Genomic DNA, 23,248 nt, shown 5'->3' with positions numbered 1-23,248 from the left:
AACATCAGAGAAACATCAGAGAAACATCAGAGTCAGTGAAACATCAGAGTCAGAGAAACATCAGAGTCAGAGAAACATCAGAGTCAGAGAAACATCAGAGTCAGAGAAACATCAGAGAAACATCAGAGTCAGAGAAACATCAGAGAAACATCAGAGAAACATCAGAGTCAGTGAAACACCAGAGTCAGAGAAACATCAGAGTCAGAGAAACATCAGAGAAACATCAGAGTCAGAGAAACATCAGAGTCAGAGAAACATCAGAGTCAGAGAAACATCAGAGTCAGAGAAACATCAGAGTCAGTGAAACATCAGAGTCAGAGAAACATCAGAGTCAGAGAAACATCAGAGTCAGAGAAACATCAGAGTCAGAGAAACATCAGAGAAACATCAGAGTCAGTGAAACATCAGAGTCAGTGAAACATCAGAGTCAGAGAAACATCAGAGTCAGAGAAACATCAGAGTCAGAGAAACATCAGAGTCAGAGAAACATCAGAGAAACATCAGAGTCAGAGAAACATCAGAGTCAGAGAAACATCAGAGTCAGAGAAACATCAGAGTCAGAGAAACATCAGAGTCAGAGAAACATCAGAGTCAGAGAAACATCAGAGTCAGAGAAACATCAGAGTCAGTGAAACATCAGAGTCAGAGAAACATCAGAGTCAGAGAAACATCAGAGTCAGAGAAACATCAGAGTCAGAGAAACATCAGAGTCAGAGAAACATCAGAGTCAGTGAAACATCAGAGAAACATCAGAGTCAGAGAAACATCAGAGTCAGTGAAACATCAGAGTCAGAGAAACATCAGAGTCAGAGAAACATCAGAGTCAGAGAAACATCAGAGTCAGAGAAACATCAGAGTCAGAGAAACATCAGAGTCAGAGAAACATCAGAGTCAGAGTCAGAGAAACATCAGAGTCAGTGAAACATCAGAGTCAGAGAAACATCAGAGTCAGAGAAACATCAGAGTCAGTGAAACATCAGAGTCAGAGAAACATCAGAGTCAGAGAAACATCAGAGTCAGTGAAACATCAGAGAAACATCAGAGTCAGAGAAACATCAGAGTCAGAGAAACATCAGAGTCAGAGAAACATCAGAGAAACATCAGAGTCAGTGAAACATCAGAGTCAGTGAAACATCAGAGTCAGAGAAACATCAGAGTCAGAGAAACATCAGAGTCAGTGAAACATCAGAGAAACATCAGAGTCAGAGAAACATCAGAGAAACATCAGAGTCAGAGAAACATCAGAGTCAGAGAAACATCAGAGTCAGAGAAACATCAGAGTCAGTGAAACATCAGAGAAACATCAGAGTCAGAGAAACATCAGAGTCAGAGAAACATCAGAGTCAGAGAAACATCAGAGTCAGAGAAACATCAGAGTCAGAGAAACATCAGAGTCAGAGAAACATCAGAGTCAGAGAAACATCAGAGTCAGAGAAACATCAGAGAAACATCAGAGTCAGTGAAACATCAGAGTCAGAGAAACATCAGAGTCAGAGAAACATCAGAGTCAGAGAAACACCAGAGTCAGAGAAACATCAGAGTCAGTGAAACATCAGAGAAACATCAGAGTCAGAGAAACATCAGAGTCAGAGAAACATCAGAGTCAGAGAAACATCAGAGTCAGTGAAACATCAGAGAAACATCAGAGTCAGAGAAACATCAGAGTCAGAGAAACATCAGAGTCAGAGAAACATCAGAGAAACATCAGAGTCAGAGAAACACCAGAGTCAGAGAAACATCAGAGTCAGAGAAACATCAGAGAAACATCAGAGTCAGTGAAACATCAGAGAAACATCAGAGTCAGTGAAACATCAGAGAAACATCAGAGTCAGTGAAACATCAGAGAAACATCAGAGTCAGAGAAACATCAGAGAAACATCAGAGTCAGAGAAACATCAGAGTCAGAGAAACACCAGAGTCAGAGAAACATCAGAGTCAGAGAAACATCAGTGAAACATCAGAGTCAGTGAAACATCAGAGTCAGAGAAACATCAGAGAAACATCAGAGTCAGTGAAGCATCAGAGAAACATCAGAGTCAGAGAAACATCAGAGAAACATCAGAGTCAGTGAAACATCAGAGAAACATCAGAGTCAGAGAAACATCAGAGAAACATCAGAGTCAGAGAAACATCAGAGTCAGAGAAACACCAGAGTCAGAGAAACATCAGAGTCAGAGAAACATCAGTGAAACATCAGAGTCAGTGAAACATCAGAGTCAGAGAAACATCAGAGTCAGTGAAACATCAGTGAAACATCAGAGTCAGAGAAACATCAGAGTCAGAGAAACATCAGAGTCAGAGAAACATCAGAGTCAGAGAAACATCAGTGAAACATCAGAGTCAGTGAAACATCAGAGTCAGAGAAACATCAGAGTCAGAGAAACATCAGAGTCAGAGAAACATCAGAGTCAGAGAAACACCAGAGTCAGTGAAACATCAGAGTCAGTGAAACATCAGAGTCAGTGAAACATCAGAGTCAGAGAAACACCAGAGTCAGAGAAACATCAGAGTCAGTGAAACATCAGAGTCAGAGAAACACCAGAGTCAGAGAAACATCAGAGTCAGTGAAACATCAGAGTCAGTGAAACATCAGAGTCAGAGAAACATCAGAGTCAGAGAAACATCAGAGTCAGAGAAACATCAGAGTCAGAGAAACATCAGAGAAACATCAGAGAAACATCAGAGTCAGAGAAACATCAGAGTCAGTGAAACATCAGAGTCAGTGAAACATCAGAGTCAGTGAAACATCAGAGTCAGAGAAACATCAGAGTCAGAGAAACATCAGAGTCAGAGAAACATCAGAGTCAGAGAAACATCAGTGTCAGAGAAACATCAGAGTCAGTGAAACATCAGAGTCAGAGAAACATCAGAGTCAGAGAAACATCAGAGTCAGAGAAACATCAGTCAGTGAAACATCAGAGTCAGAGAAACATCAGTGAAACATCAGAGTCAGTGAAACATCAGAGTCAGTGAAACATCAGAGTCAGTGAAACATCAGAGTCAGAGAAACATCAGAGTCAGTGAAACATCAGAGTCAGAGAAACATCAGAGTCAGAGAAACATCAGAGTCAGGACGGTTTAAGGACAAGGAACATGATGAACATGAGGAACATGATGAACATGAGGAACATGAGGAACATGATGAAGACCGAACCATAAACCCCACCAGGGACAAGACAGACCATCAACAACCTGCTTTTTAACTGTGTTGTGAAGCACTGTGTGGCCTCTGTCTGTGAAAGGGTCTTTTTTTCTATTTTTGACTTTTTGGTCCTTTTTTCTTTTTTTTTTTTTTTACCTTGTTTTGTTTTCTTTTATCTGTTTTGGGGTGTCTTTTGGTCTTTTTTGTCTCTTTTTGTCATTTTTAGTCTTTTTTGGGGTCTTTTTTGTTTTTGGTGGGGGGTGTCTTTTTTGTCTCTTTTTTTTACTTTTTGGGGCTTTTTATTGTCTCTTTTTTGTATGTCTTTTTTGGTCTTTTTTAATCTATTTTTGTTTTTTTGGTCCTTTTTGTCTGTTTTTTTTGTGTGTGTCTTACCTTTTTTTAATCTGTTTTGGGGTCTCTTTAGGCCTTTTTGTTTCTTTTTTGTATTTTTTTGGTCTTATTTTGTCTCTTTTTGGTCTTTTTTTAAATCTGTTTTGGGTCTTTTTTGGGGGGGGGTCTTTTAGGGGTCTTTTTTGGTCTCTTTTTTCTTTTTCTTTTTTACATCTTTCTTGTCTTTTTTTGGTCTTTTTTGTGTTTTGGTGGGGTCTTTTTTGGTCTTTTTTTTGTGTGCGTCTTTTTTATATATTTTTTGCGTCTTTCTTGTCTTTTTTGTCTCTTTTTGTCTTTTTTGGTCTGGTTACGAACGACCCGGTTTACGTTGGTAAAGACTAACTCTGACCTGGTTAAGAACGACCCGGTTTACGTTCATAAAGACTAACCCTGACCTGGTTAAGAACGACCCGGTTTACGTTGGTAAAGACTAACTGACCTGGTTAAGAACGACCCGGTTTACGTTGGTAAAGACTAACTGACCTGGTTAAGAACGACCCGGTTTACGTTGGTAAAGACTAACTGACCTGGTTCAGGACGACCCGGTTTACGTTGGTAAAGACTAACTGACCTGGTTAAGAACGACCCGGTTTACGTTGGTAAAGACTAACTGACCTGGTTAAGAACGACCCGGTTTACGTTGGTAAAGACTAACTGACCTGGTTCAGGACGACCCGGTTTACGTTGGTAAAGACTAACTGACCTGGTTAAGAACGACCCGGTTTACGTTGGTAAAGACTAACTGACCTGGTTAAGAACGACCCGGTTTACGTTGGTAAAGACTAACTGACCTGGTTCAGGACGACCCGGTTTACGTTGGTAAAGACTAACTCTGACCTGGTTAAGAACGACCCGGTTTACGTTGGTAAAGACTAACTGACCTGGTTAAGAACGACCCGGTTTACGTTGGTAAAGACTAACTGACCTGGTTCAGGACGACCCAGTTGGGGTCGATCTGGGCGTCGCCCTCCGGGTCCAGGACCACGGTCTGAAAGGCCCTGAAGTCGGTGAGCGTGACCTCCGCACTCTCCGGACACGCGTCCAGGGCGTCCTGCACCGCGTCGTTATCGAAGTCCAGCTCGCACACGTCGCCCACGCCGTCCACTAAAACATGTACAACAGGGTTAGCGTAGGGTCGGTTAGCATTAGGTCAGTGGGGGTAGCGTTGGCTCAGTGGGAGTTAGCGTTGGCTCAGTGGGAGTTAGCGTTGGCTCAGTGGGGGTTAGCGTTGGCTCAGTGGGAGTTAGCGTTGGTTCAGTGGGAGTTAGCGTTGGCTCAGTGGGGTTAGCGTTGGCTCAGTGGGGTTAGCGTTGGTTCAGTGGAGTTAGCGTTGGCTCAGTGGGGTTAGCGTTGGCTCAGTGGGGTTAGCGTTGGTTCAGTGGGGGTTAGCGTTGGTTCAGTGGGAGTTAGCGTTGGCTCAGTGGGGTTAGCGTTGGTTCAGTGGGGGTTAGCGTTGGCTCAGTGGGAGTTAGCGTTGGCTCAGTGGGGTTAGCGTTGGTTCAGTGGGGGTTAGCGTTGGTTCAGTGGGGGTTAGCGTTGGTTCAGTGGGAGTTAGCGTTGGCTCAGTGGGGTTAGCGTTGGTTCAGTGGGGGTTAGCGTTGGCTCAGTGGGGGTTAGCGTTGGCTCAGTGGGGGTTAGCGTTGGCTCAGTGGGGGTTAGCGTTGGTTCAGTGGGAGTTAGCGTTGGCTCAGTGGGAGTTAGCGTTGGTTCAGTGGGAGTTAGCGTTGGTTCAGTGGGAGTTAGCGTTGGTTCAGTGGGAGTTAGCGTTGGCTCAGTGGGGTTAGCGTTGGTTCAGTGGGAGTTAGCGTTGGCTCAGTGGGAGTTAGCGTTGGTTCAGTGGGAGTTAGCGTTGGCTCAGTGGGGTTAGCGTTGGCTCAGTGGGGTTAGCGTTGGTTCAGTGGAGTTAGCGTTGGCTCAGTGGGGTTAGCGTTGGCTCAGTGGGGTTAGCGTTGGTTCAGTGGGAGTTAGCGTTGGTTCAGTAGGAGTTAGCGTTGGTTCAGTGGGAGTTAGCGTTGGCTCAGTGGGGTTAGCGTTGGTTCAGTGGGGGTTAGCGTTGGCTCAGTGGGGTTAGCGTTGGTTCAGTGGGAGTTAGCGTTGGCTCAGTGGGGTTAGCGTTGGTTCAGTGGGGGTTAGCGTTGGCTCAGTGGGAGTTAGCGTTGGCTCAGTGGGGTTAGCGTTGGTTCAGTGGGGGTTAGCGTTGGTTCAGTGGGAGTTAGCGTTGGTTCAGTAGGAGTTAGCGTTGGTTCAGTGGGGGTTAGCGTTGGTTCAGTGGGGTTAGCGTTGGTTCAGTGGGAGTTAGCGTTGGCTCAGTGGGGTTAGCGTTGGTTCAGTGGGGGTTAGCGTTGGCTCAGTGGGGGTTAGCGTTGGCTCAGTGGGGGTTAGCGTTGGCTCAGTGGGGGTTAGCGTTGGTTCAGTGGGAGTTAGCGTTGGCTCAGTGGGAGTTAGCGTTGGTTCAGTGGGAGTTAGCGTTGGTTCAGTGGGAGTTAGCGTTGGCTCAGTGGGGTTAGCGTTGGTTCAGTGGAGTTAGCGTTGGCTCAGTGGGAGTTAGCGTTGGCTCAGTGGGAGTTAGCGCTGGTTCAGTGGGGGTTAGCGTTGGTTCAGTGGGAGTTAGCGCTGGTTCAGTGGGGGTTAGCGTTGGCTCAGTGGGGGTTAGCGTTGGTTCAGTGGGGGTTAGCGTTGGCTCAGTGGGAGTTAGTGTTGGTTCAGTGGGAGTTAGCGTTGGTTCAGTGGGGGTTAGCGTTGGCTCAGTGGGAGTTAGTGTTGGTTCAGTGGGAGTTAGTGTTGGTTCAGTGGGAGTTAGCGTTGGTTCAGTGGGAGTTAGCGTTGGTTCAGTAGGAGTTAGCGTTGGCTCAGTGGGAGTTAGTGTTGGTTCAGTGGGAGTTAGCGTTGGTTCAGTGGGAGTTAGCGTTGGTTCAGTGGGGGTTAGCGTTGGTTCAGTGGGAGTTAGCGTTGGTTCAGTGGGAGTTAGCGTTGGTTCAGTGGGAGTTAGCGTTGGCTCAGTGGGAGTTAGCGTTGGTTCAGTGGGAGTTAGCATTGGGTCAGTGGGAGTTAGCATTGGGTCAGTGGGAGTTAGCGTTGGCTCAGTGGGAGTTAGCGTTGGTTCAGTGGGAGTTAGCGTTGGTTCAGTGGGAGTTAGCGTTGGTTCAGTGGGAGTTAGCATTGGGTCAGTGGGAGTTAGCATTGGGTCAGTGGGAGTTAGCGTTGGCTCAGTGGGAGTTAGCGTTGGTTCAGTGGGAGTTAGCGTTGGTTCAGTGGGAGTTAGCATTGGGTCAGTGGGAGTTAGCGTTGGTTCAGTGGGAGTTAGCGTTGGCTCAGTGGGAGTTAGCGTTGGCTCAGTGGGAGTTAGCGTTGGTTCAGTGGGAGTTAGCATTGGGTCAGTGGGAGTTAGCGTTGGTTCAGTGGGGGTTAGCGTTGGTTCAGTGGGAGTTAGCGTTGGCTCAGTGGGAGTTAGCGCTGGCTCAGTGGGGTTAGCGTTGGTTCAGTGGGAGTTAGCGTTGGCTCAGTGGGAGTTAGCGTTGGCTCAGTGGAGTTAGCGTTGGCTCAGTGGGGGTTAGCGTAGGGTCTGTGGGGTTAGCGTTGGCTCAGTGGGAGTTAGCGTTGGCTCAGTGGGGGTTAGCGTTGGCTCAGTGGGGGTTAGCGTTGGCTCAGTGGGAGTTAGCGTTGGCTCAGTGGGAGTTAGCGTTGGCTCAGTGGGGGTTAGCGTTGGCTCAGTGGGGGTTAGCGTTGGCTCAGTGGGGGTTAGCGTTGGCTCAGTGGGGGTTAGCGTAGGGTCAGTGGGAGTTAGCGTTGGCTCAGTGGGGTTAGCGTTGGCTCAGTGGGGGTTAGCGTCGGCTCAGTGGGAGTTAGCGTAGGGCCAGTGGGGGCAGCGTTGGGTCGGTCCTCACTGTCGCTGTCCCGCTGGTGGGGGTTGGGGATCAGGCGGCAGTTGTCCGTGTCGTCCAGGACGCCGTCGTTGTCGTCGTCATGGTCACAGTCGTCCCCGAGGCCGTCGTTGTCCGAGTCGAGCTGGGAGCTGTTCGGGACGTCCGGGCAGTTGTCCCTCGAGTCCTGGTGTCCGTCCCCGTCTCTGAAAGGCAGACACAAAACCAGGATCAGAGCCGGACCAGGACCAGGACCGGGACCAGGACCGGGACCAGGACCGGGACCAGGACCGGGACCGTGACCAGGATCAGAGCCGGACCAGGACCGGGACCGTGACCAGGATCAGAGCCGGACCAGGACCGGGACCAGAACCAGAACCAGGTCTGACTGAGGCTGGACTCACGTGTCCAGGTTGGTGTCACACACGTCTCCCACCAGATCATTGTCCACGTCGGCCTGAAACACAGAAAGGTCAAAGGTCACAAGGTCACGAGAGAGGGCTGCTGATCACGGGTTAGTTAAGTAAGGATTAAACACCTCGGAGCCGCGTTAGTCGGTTCTAACGCCCGGCACAGTGTTGTTCCTCCTGCATTATAACGTCTAACGCGGCTCCTCGTTGTTTAATCCGCTTATACCAGGGTCCCACAAACCTAACATTTATAATAAATGTGTGTTTCATTGACTAAAGTCACTAAATCTGCCAGACTACGGGACTATTTTGTGTGGGTTATTAGCCGGTCACTGAAGGCTGGTCTCAGAGCGAGTCATTCTCCGCAGCTATTACGAGGATCTCAGTCAGGCTCAACGACACAACATCAGCACAGAATCACAACACAACAGGACTAACCCGGAAACACTTTTCCCTGGAAGGAAACACCGATATGCGGCACTCGTGGGCACCAGTTATTTACCTTATTTTTTGTCACATTATTGTCTTTTTTTAGTCGTTTTTTGTCACATTTTTTGTCACATTTTTTTTGTCTTTTTTTGTCACATTTTTTGTCTTTTTTTGTCACATTTTTTGTCTTTTTTTGTCACATTTTTTGTCACATTTTTTGTCTTTTTTTCGTCTTTTTTGTCTTTTTTTGTCACATCTTCATTCTTGTTTTCGTCTCAGTTCTGTCGCTATTTTCACACCTTTTTTTCCAGAAGCTTTTGGATTGGGGTAAAGCCGAGCTGGAGAAAATGTGCTCGGCTCAGGCGGGAGTTCAGAGGTTAACCTGAAGAAACAGCTGCGGTGGAGTCGCTCACACCTGGGCCCCCCCAACTCAAACTTTTATGTTTGACTTTACTAATCCAGCCAAATATGCTTCAATGCAGGATCATTTTATGTTCGCCTGAAAATGATGAATAGCCTTAACCGTTTCCAATAGAAATGTAAAGCTCATATGTTATTAACAGTAGCTAACCTAGCTGCTCACTCTCCTCTACAAACATTTAGCAAACACTAAATCCATCTCATACATTCCTGTCAGTCACTAATTACGCCTTTATCTGACTCAGCTGTGTCAGGCGTTGCTATGGCGACGCCACAGCGGAGTGACATCCCAGTGATTTAACTACCGGACTACGTGTGCGGTTACACCAAAATAATGCACCAGCCAATCAGAGTCCAGTATTCACCCAGACCATGGTGTAATAGTTAGTAAACAGTTAGTTACCTGCATAGGGTTGCTGATCTCGGGGCAGCTGTCACAGGCGTCTCCGACCCCGTCCCGGTCTCGGTCCGTCTGCATCGGGTTGGGAACCTTCGGGCAGTTGTCCAGGACGTTCGGGATCCCTGAAACGAGAGGAACTTCAGACCAGGACTAAACCAGGACTAAACCAGGACTGAACCAGGACTAAACCAGGACTAAACCAGGTCTAAACCAGGACTACACCAGAACTAAACCAGGACTGAACCAGGACTAAACCAGGACTAAACCAGGACTAAACCAGGACTGAACCAGGACTGAACCAGGACTGAACCAGGACTGAACCAGGACTAAACCAGGACTAAACCAGGACTGAACCAGGACTAAACCAGGTCTAAACCAGGACTGAACCCTGACTGAACCAGGACTAAACCAGGACTAAACCAGGACTAAACCCTGACTGAACCAGGACTGAACCAGGACTAAACCAGGACTAAACCAGGACTAAACCAGGACTGAACCAGGACTGAACCAGGACTGAACCAGGACTAAACCAGGACTGAACCAGGACTAAACCAGGTCTAAACCAGGACTGAACCCTGACTGAACCAGGACTAAACCAGGACTAAACCAGGACTAAACCCTGACTGAACCAGGACTGAACCAGGACTAAACCAGGACTGAACCAGGACTAAACCAGGTCTAAACCAGGACTGAACCCTGACTGAACCAGGACTAAACCAGGACTAAACCAGGACTAAACCAGGACTAAACCAGGACTGAACCAGAACTAAACCAGGACTGAACCAGGACTAAACCAGGACTGAACCAGGACTAAACCAGGACTAAACCAGGTCTAAACCAGGACTACACCAGAACTAAACCAGGACTGAACCAGGACTAAACCAGGACTAAACCAGGACTAAACCAGGACTGAACCAGGACTGAACCAGGACTGAACCAGGACTGAACCAGGACTAAACCAGGACTAAACCAGGACTGAACCAGGACTAAACCAGGTCTAAACCAGGACTGAACCCTGACTGAACAAGGACTAAACCAGGACTGAACCAGGACTGAACCAGGACTGAACCAGGACTGAACCCTGACTGAACCAGGACTAAACCAGGACTAAACCAGGACTAAACCCTGACTGAACCAGGACTGAACCAGGACTAAACCAGGACTAAACCAGGACTAAACCAGGACTGAACCAGGACTGAACCAGGACTGAACCAGGACTGAACCAGGACTAAACCAGGACTAAACCAGGACTGAACCAGGACTAAACCAGGTCTAAACCAGGACTGAACCCTGACTGAACCAGGACTAAACCAGGACTAAACCAGGACTAAACCAGGACTAAACCAGGACTAAACCAGGACTAAACCAGGTCTGAACCCTGACTGAACCAGGACTAAACCAGGACTAAACCAGGACTAAACCAGGACTGAACCAGGACTAAACCAGGTCTAAACCAGGACTAAACCAGGACTGAACCAGGACTAAACCAGGACTAAACCAGGACTAAACCAGGACTAAACCAGGACTAAACCAGGACTAAACCAGGACTAAACCAGGTCTGAACCCTGACTGAACCAGGACTAAACCAGGACTAAACCAGGTCTGAACCAGGTCTGAACCAGGACTGAACCATGACTGACCGTCCCCGTCGATGTCCTGGTCGCAGGCGTCCCCCTGGCCGTTGTTGTCCGTGTCCCGCTGGTCCGGGTTGGGAACCGTGGGACAGTTGTCGCACGAGTCGCCGAACGAGTCTGAGTCCGAGTTCTGCTGGTCTTTGTTCGGGACCAGACGGCAGTTATCCTGGAGACGAGACACGAGCGGACCTGAGTACTTCAAAACTCACTTCAAAATACTTCAGAGTACTTCAAAATGCACTACATAGAGTACTACAAAGTGCTTCAGAGTCAGGAAGTTGCTCAGCGTGGGTTAGCATTGGGTCAGTGGGAGCTAGCGTTGGTTCAGTGGGAGTTAGCGTTGGCTCAGTGGGAGTTAGCGTTGGTTCAGTGGCAGTTAGCGTTGGTTCAGTGGGGTTAGCGTTGGTTCAGTGGGGGTTAGCGTTGGCTCAGTGGGAGTTAGCGTTGGTTCAGTGGCAGTTAGCGTTGGTTCAGTGGGAGTTAGCGTTGGTTCAGTGGGAGTTAGCGTTGGGTCAGTGGGAGTTAGCGTTGGTACAGTGGGAGTTAGCGTTGGTTCAGTGGGAGTTAGCGTTGGTTCAGTGGGAGTTAGCGTTGGTTCAGTGGGAGTTAGCGTTGGTTCAGTAGGAGTTAGCGTTGGTTCAGTGGGAGTTAGCGTTGGTTCAGTGGGAGTTAGCATTGGTTCAGTGGGGGTTAACATTGGTTCAGTGGGTGTTAGCGTTTGTTCAGTGGGGGTTAGCGTTGGTTCAGTGGGAGTTAGCATTGGTTCAGTGGGAGTTAGCGTTGGTTCAGTGGGAGTTAGCGTTGGTTCAGTGGGAGTTAGCGTTGGTTCAGTGGGAGTTAGCGTTGGTTCAGTGGGAGTTAGCGATGGTTCAGTGGGAGTTAGCGTTGGTTCAGTGGGAGTTAGCGTTTGTTCAGTGGGGGTTAGCGTTGGCTCAGTGGGGTTAGCGTTGGTTCAGTGGGAGTTAGCGTTGGTTCAGTGGGAGTTAGCGTTGGCTCAGTGGGGTTAGCGTTGGTTCAGTGGGAGTTAGCGTTGGTTCAGTGGGAGTTAGCGTTGGTTCAGTAGGAGTTAGCGTTGGTTCAGTGGGAGTTAGCGTTGGTTCAGTGGGAGTTAGCGATGGTTCAGTGGGAGTTAGCGTTGGTTCAGTGGGAGTTAGCGTTGGTTCAGTGGGAGTTAGCGTTTGTTCAGTGGGGGTTAGCGTTGGTTCAGTGGGGTTAGCGTTGGTTCAGTGGGAGTTAGCGTTGGTTCAGTGGGAGTTAGCGTTGGTTCAGTGGGAGTTAGCGTTTGTTCAGTGGGGGTTAGCGTTGGTTCAGTGGGAGTTAGCGGTGGTTCAGTGGGAGTTAGCGTTTGTTCAGTGGGAGTTAGCGTTGGTTCAGTGGGGGTTAGCGTTGGTTCAATGGGAGTTAGCGTTGGTTCAGTGGGAGTTAGCGTTTGTTCAGTGGGGGTTAGCGTTGGTTCAGTGGGAGTTAGCATTGGTTCAGTGGGTGTTAGCGTTTGTTCAGTGGGAGTTAGCATTGGTTCAGTGGGAGTTAGCGTTGGTTCAGTGGGAGTTAGCGTTGGTTCAGTGGGAGTTAGCGTTGGTTCAGTGGGAGTTAGCGTTGGTTCAGTGGGAGTTAGCGATGGTTCAGTGGGAGTTAGCGTTGGTTCAGTGGGAGTTAGCGTTTGTTCAGTGGGGGTTAGCGTTGGCTCAGTGGGGTTAGCGTTGGTTCAGTGGGAGTTAGCGTTGGTTCAGTGGGAGTTAGCGTTGGCTCAGTGGGGTTAGCGTTGGTTCAGTGGGAGTTAGCGTTGGTTCAGTGGGAGTTAGCGTTGGTTCAGTGGGAGTTAGCGATGGTTCAGTGGGAGTTAGCGTTGGTTCAGTGGGAGTTAGCGTTGGTTCAGTGGGAGTTAGCGTTTGTTCAGTGGGGGTTAGCGTTGGTTCAGTGGGGTTAGCGTTGGTTCAGTGGGAGTTAGCGTTGGTTCAGTGGGAGTTAGCGTTGGTTCAGTGGGAGTTAGCGTTTGTTCAGTGGGGGTTAGCGTTGGTTCAGTGGGAGTTAGCGGTGGTTCAGTGGGAGTTAGCGTTTGTTCAGTGGGAGTTAGCGTTGGTTCAGTGGGGGTTAGCGTTGGTTCAATGGGAGTTAGCGTTGGTTCAGTGGGAGTTAGCGTTGGTTCAGTGGGGATTAGCGTTGGGTCAGTGGGGGTTAGCGTTGGTTCAGTAGGAGTTAGCGTTGGTTCAGTAGGAGTTAGCGTTGGGTCAGTGGGAGTTAGCGTTGGTTCAGTAGGAGTTAGCGTTGGTTCAGTGGGAGTTAGCGTTGGTTCAGTGGGAGTTAGCGTTGGTTCAGTGGGAGTTAGCGTTGGTTCAGTAGGAGTTAGCGTTGGCTCAGTGGGGGTTAGCGTTGGTTCAGTGGGGGTTAGCGTTGGTTCAGTGGGAGTTAGCGTTGGTTTAGTGGGAGTTAGCGTTGGTTCAGTGGGGGTTAGCGTTGGTTCAGTAGGAGTTAGCGTTGGTTCAGTAGGAGTTAGCGTTGGTTCAGTGGGAGTTAGCGTTGGTTCAGTGGGGGTTAGCGTTGGTTTAGTGGGAGTTAGCGTTGGTTTAGTGGGAGTTAGCGTTGTTTCAGTGGGAGTTAGCGTTGGTTCAGTAGGAGTTAGCGTTGGTTCAGTGGGAGTTAGCGTTGGTTCAGTGGGAGTTAGCGTTGGTTCAGTGGGAGTTAGCGTTGGTTCAGTAGGAGTTAGCGTTGGTTCAGTGGGAGTTAGCGTTGGTTCAGTGGGGGTTAGCATTGGTTTAGTGGGAGTTAGCGTTGGTTTAGTGGGAGTTAGCGTTGTTTCAGTGGGAGTTAGCGTTGGTTCAGTAGGAGTTAGCGTTGGTTCAGTGGGAGTTAGCGTTGGTTCAGTGGGAGTTAGCGTTGGTTCAGTGGGAGTTAGCGTTGGTTCAGTGGGAGTTAGCGTTGTTTCAGTGGGAGTTAGCGTTGGTTCAGTGGGAGTTAGCGTTGGCTCAGTGGGGGTTAGCGTTGGTTCAGTGGGGGTTAGCGTTGGTTCAGTGGGAGTTAGCGTTGGCTCAGTGGGGGTTAGCGTTGGTTCAGTGGGGGTTAGCGTTGGTTCAGTAGGAGTTAGCGTTGGTTCAGTGGGAGTTAGAGTTGGCTCAGTGGGGGTTAGCGTTGGCTCAGTGGGGGTTAGCGTTGGCTCAGTGGGAGTTAGCGTTGGCTCAGTGGGGGTTAGCGTTGGTTCAGTGGGAGTTAGCGTTGGTTCAGTGGGAGTTAGCGTTGGTTCAGTGGGAGTTAGCGTTGGTTCAGTGGGAGTTAGCGTTGGCTCAGTGGGAGTTAGCGTTGGTTCAGTGGGAGTTAGCGTTTGTTCAGTAGGAGTTAGCGTTGGGTTAGTGGGAGTTAGCGTTGGGTTAGTGGGAGTTAGCGTTGGTTCAGTGGGAGTTAGCGTTGGTTCAGTGGGAGTTAGCGTTGTTTCAGTGGGAGTTAGTGTTGGTTCAGTGGGAGTTAGCTCTGGGTCAGTTGGGGTTAGCGTTGGGTCAGTGGGAGTTAGTGTTGGTTCAGTGGGAGTTAGCGTTGGTTCAATGGGAGTTAGCGTTGGTTCAGTGGGGGTTAGCGTTGGTTCAGTGGGAGTTAGCGTTGTTTCAGTGGGAGTTAGCGTTGGTTCAGTGGGAGTTAGCGTTGGTTCAGTGGGAGTTAGCGTTGTTTCAGTGGGGGTTAGCGTTGTTTCAGTGGGGGTTAGAGTTGGTTCAGTGGGGGTTAGCGTTGGTTCAGTGGGAGTTAGCGTTGTTTCAGTGGGAGTTAGCGTTGGTTCAGTAGGAGTTAGCGTTGGTTCAGTGGGAGTTAGCGTTGTTTCAGTGGGAGTTAGCGTTGGTTCAGTGGGAGTTAGCGTTGGTTCAGTGGGTGTTAGCGTTGTTTCAGTGGGAGTTAGCGTTGGTTCAGTAGGAGTTAGCGTTGGTTCAGTGGGAGCTAGCGTTGTTTCAGTGGGAGTTAGCGATGGTTCAGTGGGAGTTAGCGTTGGTTCAGTGGGGGTTAGCGTTGTTTCAGTGGGAGTTAGCGTTGGTTCAGTGGGGGTTAGCGTTGGTTCAGTGGGAGTTAGCGTTGGTTCATAGGGGGTTAGCGTTGGTTCAGTGGGGGTTAGCGTCGGTTCAGTGGGAGTTAGCGTTGGCTCAGTGGGAGTTAGCGTTGGTTCAGTGGGAGTTAGCGTTGTTTCAGTGGGAGTTAGCGTTGGTTCAGTGGGAGTTAGCGTTGGTTCAGTGGGGGTTAGCGTTGGTTCAGTGGGAGTTAGCGATGGTTCAGTGGGGGTTAGCGTTGGTTCAGTGGGTGTTAGCGTTGGTTCAGTAGGAGTTAGCGTTGGTTCAGTGGGAGTTAGCGTTGGTTCAGTAGGAGTTAGCGTTGGTTCAGTGGGAGTTAGCGTTGGGTCAGTGGGGGTTAGCGTCGGTTAGCTCTTCTTGTTGGCACCTCCACGTTCTTGATGCCGTCTCCGTCCGCGTCCTCGTCGCACTGGTCTCCGATGCCGTCGCCGTCCGCGTCCTCCTGCCCCGAGTTCGGCGTCCGCAGACAGTTGTCCTGGAAACACGCGGGTCAGCTGACTGTGACATCATCCGCAGACGCGCCACGTCTTACAACAAGCAAAACTCTCTGAAAATACTAACAGTCTTTGGCTCCACTGATTCTCCATACCTGCGCTCTCCTCTGATTGGCCGGTTTGAATCCCAGCTCTCCTCTGATTGGCCACAACTGTCTCCGCCCTCCTCTGATTGGCTGTACTTGTCTCCGCCCTCTGATTGGCCATGCCTCTCTCCCTCCTCTGATTGGCCGTACCCGTCCCCGCCCTCTTCTAATTGGCCGTACCTGTCCCCGCCCTCTGATTGGCCGTACCTGTCTCCTTCTCCTCTGATTGGCCGTACCTGTCTCCTTCTCCTCTGATTGGTTGTACCTGTCTCCTTCTCCTCTGATTGGCCGTAACTGTCTCCTTCTCCTCTGATTGGCCGTACCCGTCTCCTTCTCCTCTGATTGGCCGCACCCGTCCCCGCCCTCCTCTGATTGGCTGTACTTGTCTCCGCCCTCTGATTGGCCATGCCTCTCTCCCTCCTCTGATTGGCCGTCCCCGCCCTCTTCTAATTGGCCGTACCTGTCCCCGCCCTCTGATTGGCCGTACCCGTCTCCTTCTCCTCTGATTGGCCGTACCTGCTCTCTCCTCTGATTGGCCGTACCTGTCTCCGCCCTCTGATTGGCCGTACCTGTCTCCTTCTCCTCTGATTGGCCGTACCCCTCCCCGCCCTCCTCTGATTGGCCATACCCGTCCCCGCCCTCCTCTGATTGGCCGTACCTCTCTCCGCCCTCCTCTGATTGGCCGTACCTGTCTCCTTCTCCTCTGATTGGCCGTACCCGTCCCCGCCCTCCTCTGATTGGCCGTCCCCGCCCTCCTCTGATTGGCCGTACCTGTCTGCAGTGGCGGTGCGTGTCGTGGCACGGTAGAGAACGGTCCGGGAAGCCGTCGATGTCCGTGTCCTGTCCGCACGTGTTCCCGTTTCCCGCCCAGCCCACGTTGCACTGAAACACGTCCGGACGCGGCGTGAGTGAAAACCTTCAACATACGTGACGGTTGCGTGAGAGAGTCGTCTGTACCGTGCAGGTGACCTCGCCGCTGCGCTCCAGGCTGCAGTGGGCGTTGGCGTCGCAGGGGTTGAAGGTCAGGCCGGAGCAGGACTTCCGGGCGGAGCATCCCGAGGTCTGGTTACCGTGGAAACCGGGTTTGCAGCCGCCACATTTGAAGGAGCCCTGGACACGGGAACGCCGTTACCATAGAAACCACCGAGCGCTCGCCTCAGTGCTGATGCGGGCGGAGCTAGCAGTGCAGTATTAGCATCAGTATTAGCATCAGTATTAGCATCAGTATTAGCATCAGTATTAGCATCAGTAGTAGTATTAGTATTAGCATCAGTATTAGCATCAGTATTAGCATCAGTAGTAGCATCAGTAGTAGTATCAGTAGTAGTAATAGTAGTAGTAGTAATAGTTGTAGTAGCAGTATAAGTAGTAGTAGTATAAGTACTCACCACAGTGTTGATGCAGACAGAGTTGGCTGCGCAGTATTAGTAGCAGTAGTAGTAGTAGCAGTATAAGTATAAGTAGCAGTAGCAGTATAAGTAGTAGTATAAGTAGCAGTATAAGTAGTAGTATAAGTAGCAGTATAAGTAGTAGTATAAGTAGCAGTATAAGTAGTAGTAGTAGTAGCAGTATAAGTAGTAGTATAAGTATAAGTACTCACCACAGTGTTGATGCAGACAGAGTTGGCTGCGCAGTATTAGTAGCAGTAGTAGCAGTAATAGTAATAGTAGTAATAGTAGTAGTAGTAGCCGTAGTAGTAGCAGTATAAGTAGTAGTATGAGTAGTAGTATAAGTAGTAGTAGTAATAGTAGTAGTAATAGTATAAGTAGTAGTAGTATAAGTAGTAGTAGTAATAGTAGTAGTAGTAGCAGTAGTAGCAGTATAAGTAGTAGTATAAGTAGTAATATAAGTAGTAGTAGTAATAGTAGTAGTAATAGTAGTAGTAATAGTATAAGTAGTAGTAGTATAAGTAGTAATAGTAATAGTAGTAGTAACAGTATAAGTAGTAGTAGTATAAGTAGTAGTAGTAATAGTAGTAGTAGCAGTATAAGTAGTAGCAGTATAAGTAGTAGTAGTATAAGTAGTAGTAGTAATAGTAGTAGTAGCAGTATAAGTAGTAGTATAAGTAGCAGTATAAGTAGTAGTATAAGTAGTAGTAGTAGCAGTAGGAGTAGCAATATAAGTAGCAGTATAAGTAGTAGCATTAGCAGTATAAGTATTAGTATAAGTAGTAGTAGTAGTATAAGTATAAGTACTCACCTCAGTGCTGATGCTAGCAGTGCAGTATTAGCATCAGTGGTAGAATCAGTAGTAGTATCAGTAGTAGTAGTATAAGTAGTAGTAGTAGTAGTAGTAGTAGTAGTAGTATAAGTATAAGTAGTAGTATAAGTAGTAGTATTAGTAGTAGTAGTAGTAGTAGTATAAGTATAAGTACTCACCACAGTGTTGATGCAGACGGAGTTGGCTGCGCAGTATTAGTATCAGTAATAGCAGTAGTAGTAGCAGTAGTAGTATAAGTAGTATAAGTATAAGTATAAGTATAAGTACTCACCACAGTGTTGATGCAGACGGAGTTGGCTGCGCAGGCGTCTGGCAGGTCTAAGCACTCGTCGATGTCCGAACACTCCTGAAACAGACGGGTCAGTCAGATGAGCCCTGGTCCGGACTGAGACTCCGCTGGACTCGTTACCTGTCTGTGCGTCTTGGCGAAGCTGAGGCCGGAGCCGCTCACCGGCGCCCCCCACAGGCCGCGGGGGCAGGGCCTACAGGAGAACCTCCCCTCAGAGTTCAGGCAGAGCGACGGGTCGTGACACGGGAACACGGAGCACTGCGGGTGATCACGGGTCACATGTTCAAAACCACATACGTGATCTACCCTGGACACGTGACACTGCGGGTGATCATGGGTCACATGTTCAAAACAACATACGTGATCTACCAAGGACACGTGGCACTCCTCTGATTGGCCGTACCTGTCTCCGCCCTCCTCTGATTGTCCGTACCTGTCTCCGCCCTCCTCTGATTGTCCGTACCTGTCTCCGCCCTCCTCTGATTGTCCGTACCTGTCTCCGCCCTCTTCTGATTGTCCGTACCTGTCTCCGCCCTCTTCTGATTGGCCGTACCTGTCTCCGCCCTCTGATTGTCCGTACCTGTCTCCGCCCTCCTCTGATTGGCCTCACCTGTCCCCGCCCTCCTCTGATTGACCTCACCTGTCTCCGCCCTCTGATTGGCCGTACCTGTCTCCGCCCTCTGATTGTCCGTACCTGTCTCCGCCCTCCTCTGATTGGCCTCACCTGTCTCCGCCCTCCTCTGATTGGCCTCACCTGTCTCCGCCCTCCTCTGATTGGCCGTACCTGTCTCCGCCCTCCTCTGATTGGCTATACCTGTCTCCGCCCTCCTCTGATTGACCTCACCTGTCTCCGCCCTCTGATTGACCTCACCTGTCTCCGCCCTCTGATTGGCCATACTGTCTCCGCCCTCCTCTGATTGGCCGTTCAAAACCACATACGTGATCCACCCTGGACACGTGACCCGGAGTCCTCACCTCGTCCACGTCCTCGCAGTGCGTCCCATTCCCCTCCAACCCGGCGGGACACGAGCCACAGGTGAATCCTGGGAAATGTAGGCTCTCCACACAGGCCACGCCCCTAAAGCAGGGGTTTGGAGAACAGCGGGATCGCGGCTCGTGGAAACCTGGAACCCAGACCAGAACTTCTGACCGTGTTTAGGACCTTTAGTTTAACTGCTTTATTTTATCTCCTGAAGCTCCTGGTGACACTTTGACCTTTTTATTCTAGTTTCTTTGTTCATGCAGAACTTTCCCAGATGTTCAGATGAGCTTCATGAGTAAAGTGTGTGACTGTGGTTTATAAACTGTAGATCGAGTTCCTTTCTGAGGAACCTGGAGGAACTCACCACAAACCTGACACTCCAGGATGGTGTTCCTGATCAGAGACATCTCCTTCACCTGAAACAGACACAAAGGTCAGAAGATTCTCCGGTTTGTCCAGGACCTCCTGACGTGGAGCTGATGGTCAGAATCACCTCCACGAACTAAACATGAACAGGAGAACGTGAGAAAAGAAAGACCTCAGTGACCCGGGAGCGAGAGCTCAGACCAGCTCCTCACCTGCTCTCTGAGGTCCTCACCTGCTCTCTGATGTCCTCACCTGCTCTCTGATGTCCTCACCTGCTCTCTGATGTCCTCACCTGCTCTCTGAGGTCCTCTCTGAGGTCCTCACCTGCTCTCTGTCATCACCTGCTCTCTGAGGTCCTCACCTGCTCTCTGAGGTCCTCACCTGCTCTCTGATGTCCTCACCTGCTCTCTGAGGTCCTCACTGAGGTCCTCACCTGCTCTCTCAGGTCCTCACCCGCTCTCTGAGGTCCTCACCTGCTCTCTCAGGTCCTCACCTGCTCTCTGAGGTCCTCACCTGCTCACTGAGGTCCTCACCTGCTCTCTGAGGTCCTCACCTGCTCTCTGAGGTCCTCACCTGCTCACTGAGGTCCTCACCTGCTCTCTGAGGTCCTCACCTGCTCTCTGATGTCCTCACTGAGGTCCTCACCTGCTCTCTGAGGTCCTCACCTGCTCACTGAGGTCCTCACCTGCTCTCTGATGTCCACACTGAGGTCCTCACCTGCTCTCTGATGTCCTCACCTGCTCTCTGAGGTCCTCACTGAGGTCCTCACCTGCTCTCTCAGGTCCTCACCCGCTCTCTGAGGTCCTCACCTGCTCTCTCAGGTCCTCACCTGCTCTCTGAGGTCCTCACCTGCTCTCTGAGGTCCTCACCTGCTCTCTGATGTCCTCACTGAGGTCCTCACCTGCTCTCTGAGGTCCTCACCTGCTCACTGAGGTCCTCACCTGCTCTCTGAGGTCCTCACCTGCTCTCTGAGGTCCTCACCTGCTCTCTGATGTCCTCACTGATGTCCTCACCTGCTCTCTGAGGTCCTCACCTGCTCTCTGATGTCCTCACCTGCTCTCTGAGGTCCTCTCCTGCTCTCTGAGGTCCTCACCTGCTCTCTGAGGGCCTCACCTGCTCTCTGATGTCCTCACCTGCTCTCTGAGGGCCTCACCTGCTCTCTGAGGTCCTCACCTGCTCTCTGAGGTCCTCACCTGCTCTCTGAGGTCCTCACCTGCTCTCTGAGGGCCTCACCTGCTCTCTGAGGTCCTCACCTGCTCTCTGAGGTCCTCACCTGCTCTCTGAGGTCCTCACCTGCTCTCTGAGGTCCTCACCTGCTCTCTGAGGTCCTCACCTGCTCTCTGAGGTCCTCACCTGCTCTCTGAGGTCCTCACCTGCTCTCTGATGTCCTCACCTGCTCTCTGAGGTCCTCTCCTGCTCTCTGAGGTCCTCACCTGCTCTCTGAGGGCCTCACCTGCTCTCTGATGTCCTCACCTGCTCTCTGAGGGCCTCACCTGCTCTCTGAGGTCCTCACCTGCTCTCTGAGGTCCTCACCTGCTCTCTGAGGTCCTCACCTGCTCTCTGAGGGCCTCACCTGCTCTCTGAGGTCCTCACCTGCTCTCTGAGGTCCTCACCTGCTCTCTGAGGGCCTCACCTGCTCTCTGATGTCCTCACCTGCTCTCTGAGGTCCTCACCTGCTCTCTGAGGTCCTCACTGATGTCCTCACCTGCTCTCTGAGGTCCTCACCTGCTCTCTGAGGTCCTCACCTGCTCTCTGAGGTCCTCACCTGCTCTCTGAGGTCCTCACCTGCTCTCTCACCTGCTCTCTGAGGTCCTCACCTGCTCTCTGAGGTCCTCACCTGCTCTCTGATGTCCTCACCTGCTCTCTGAGGTCCTCACCTGCTCTCTGAGGTCCTCACCTGCTCTCTGATGTCCTCACCTGCTCTCTGAGGTCCTCACCTGCTCTCTGAGGTCCTCACCTGCTCTCTCACCTGCTCTCTGAGGTCCTCACCTGCTCTCTGAGGTCCTCACCTGCTCTCTGATGTCCTCACCTGCTCTCTGAGGTCCTCACCTGCTCTCTGAGGTCCTCACCTGCTCTCTGAGGTCCTCACCTGCTCTCTGAGGTCCTCACCTGCTCTCTGATGTCCTCACCTGCTCTCTGAGGTCCTCACCTGCTCTCTGAGGTCCTCACCTGCTCTCTGAGGTCCTCACCTGCTCTCTGAGGTCCTCACCTGCTCTCTGAGGTCCTCACCTGCTCTCGGATGTCCAGCCTCAGCTCTCCCAGCACCTGGTTGAAGATGATGAGCTGACCGATCAGAGCTTTCAGGTGGTCTCCCAGGACGGCGCTGACGTCGGCGCCGACCGCGCTGGACGAGTCCTGGAACGGACAGTCGGCCAGAGCGCCGGCTTTAGCCACACTGCCCCCGAGGGCCAGGCTGAGGAACTGCACCGAGCCCTGAAGAGGAGACACACACAGATCCACTGAGCTCCATTTAGACCCGGTTTAGACCTGGTTTAGACCTGGTTTAGACCTGGTTTAGGCCTGGTTTAGTCCTGGTTTAGTCCTGGTTTAGACCTGGTTTAGACCTGGTTTAGTCCTGGTTTAGTCTTGGTTAAGACCTGGTTTAGTCCTGGTTTAGTCCTGGTTTAGTCCTGGTTAAGACCTGGTTTAGTCCTGGTTTAGTCCTGGTTTAGACCTGGTTTAGTCCTGGTTTAGTCCTGGTTTAGTCCTGGTTTAGTCCTGGTTTAGTCCTGGTTTAGTACTGGTTTAGTCCTGGTTTAGTCCTGGTTTAGTCCTGGTTTAGCCCTGGTTTAGTCCTGGTTTAGTCCTGGTTTAGCCCTGGTTTAGTCCTGGTTTAGTCCTGGTTTAGTCCTGGTTTAGTCCTGGTTTAGTCCTGGTTTAGTCCTGGTTTAGTCCTGGTTTAGTCCTGGTTTAGACCTGGTTTAGCCCTGGTTTAGTCCTGGTTTAGTCCTGGTTTAGTCCTGGTTTAGCTCTGGTTTAGCCCTGGTTTAGTCCTGGTTTAGACCTGGTTTAGACCTGGTTTAGTCCTGGTTTAGTCCTGGTTTAGTCCTGGTTTAGTCCTGGTTTAGACCTGGTTTAGTCCTTGTTTAGACCTGGTTTAGACCTGGTTTAGACCTGGTTTAGTCCTGGTTTAGACCTGGTTTAGTCCTTGTTTAGACCTGGTTTAGACCTGGTTTAGACCTGGTTTAGTCCTGGTTTAGACCTGGTTTAGTCCTGGTTTAGCCCTGGTTTAGTCCTGGTTTAGACCTGGTTTAGACCTGGTTTAGCCCTGGTTTAGACCTGGTTTAGACCTGGTTTAGTCCTGGTTTAGTCCTGGTTTAGACCTGGTTTAGTCCTTGTTTAGACCTGGTTTAGTCCTGGTTTAGACCTGGTTTAGTCCTGGTTTAGTCCTGGTTTAGTCCTGGTTTAGACCTGGTTTAGACCTGGTTTAGACCTGGTTTAGTCCTGGTTTAGTCCTGGTTTAGACCTGGTTTAGTCCTTGTTTAGACCTGGTTTAGACCTGGTTTAGTCCTGGTTTAGTCCTGGTTTAGTCCTGGTTTAGTCCTGGTTTAGTCCTGGTTTAGTCCTGGTTTAGACCTGGTTTAGTCCTGGTTTAGACCTGGTTTAGACCTGGTTTAGTCCTGGTTTAGACCTGGTTTAGACCTGGTTTAGTCCTGGTTTAGTCCTGGTTTAGTCCTGGTTTAGTCCTGGTTTAGACCTGGTTTAGTCCTGGTTTAGACCTGGTTTAGTCCTGGTTTAGACCTGGTTTAGCTCTGGTTTAGTCCTGGTTTAGACCTGGTTTAGCTCTGGTTTAGTCCTGGTTTAGACCTGGTTTAGACCTGGTTTAGTCCTGGTTTAGACCTGGTTTAGACCTGGTTTAGTCCTGGTTTAGTCCTGGTTTAGTCCTGGTTTAGTCCTGGTTTAGACCTGGTTTAGTCCTGGTTTAGACCTGGTTTAGACCTGGTTTAGTCCTGGTTTAGTCCTGGTTTAGACCTGGTTTAGCTCTGGTTTAGTCCTGGTTTAGACCTGGTTTAGACCTGGTTTAGTCCTGGTTTAGACCTGGTTTAGACCTGGTTTAGTCCTGGTTTAGTCCTGGTTTAGCCC

The 23,248-nt window shown here is 50.2% G+C and overlaps 1 protein-coding gene across 1 annotated transcript in view; it reads right to left on the bottom strand.

Moving 5' to 3' along the window:
- Positions 1 to 23,248, bottom strand: part of thbs3a (thrombospondin 3a) — a 57,008-nt gene that overhangs the window by 14,527 nt on the left and 19,233 nt on the right. Inside the window, exons 4-16 of the mRNA XM_079569634.1 lie at positions 21,395 to 21,598; positions 19,164 to 19,215; positions 18,793 to 18,941; positions 17,938 to 18,075; positions 17,800 to 17,874; positions 16,266 to 16,418; positions 16,080 to 16,190; positions 15,096 to 15,203; positions 10,692 to 10,851; positions 9,055 to 9,173; positions 7,797 to 7,849; positions 7,417 to 7,598; positions 4,458 to 4,636 (exon numbers count right to left, since the gene is read on the bottom strand). Coding sequence (XP_079425760.1) covers positions 4,458 to 4,636; positions 7,417 to 7,598; positions 7,797 to 7,849; positions 9,055 to 9,173; positions 10,692 to 10,851; positions 15,096 to 15,203; positions 16,080 to 16,190; positions 16,266 to 16,418; positions 17,800 to 17,874; positions 17,938 to 18,075; positions 18,793 to 18,941; positions 19,164 to 19,215; positions 21,395 to 21,598 — 1,683 coding nt within the window. The remainder of the gene's footprint in view (positions 1 to 4,457; positions 4,637 to 7,416; positions 7,599 to 7,796; positions 7,850 to 9,054; positions 9,174 to 10,691; positions 10,852 to 15,095; positions 15,204 to 16,079; positions 16,191 to 16,265; positions 16,419 to 17,799; positions 17,875 to 17,937; positions 18,076 to 18,792; positions 18,942 to 19,163; positions 19,216 to 21,394; positions 21,599 to 23,248) is intronic.

This window comes from Gobius niger (genome assembly GCF_951799975.1).
Source record: "Gobius niger genome assembly, chromosome: 13".
Lineage (NCBI taxonomy): Eukaryota > Metazoa > Chordata > Actinopteri > Gobiiformes > Gobiidae > Gobius > Gobius niger.
The sequence above is the reverse complement of the archived record's forward strand: the minus strand, read 5'-3'. Positions and strand labels throughout refer to the sequence as shown.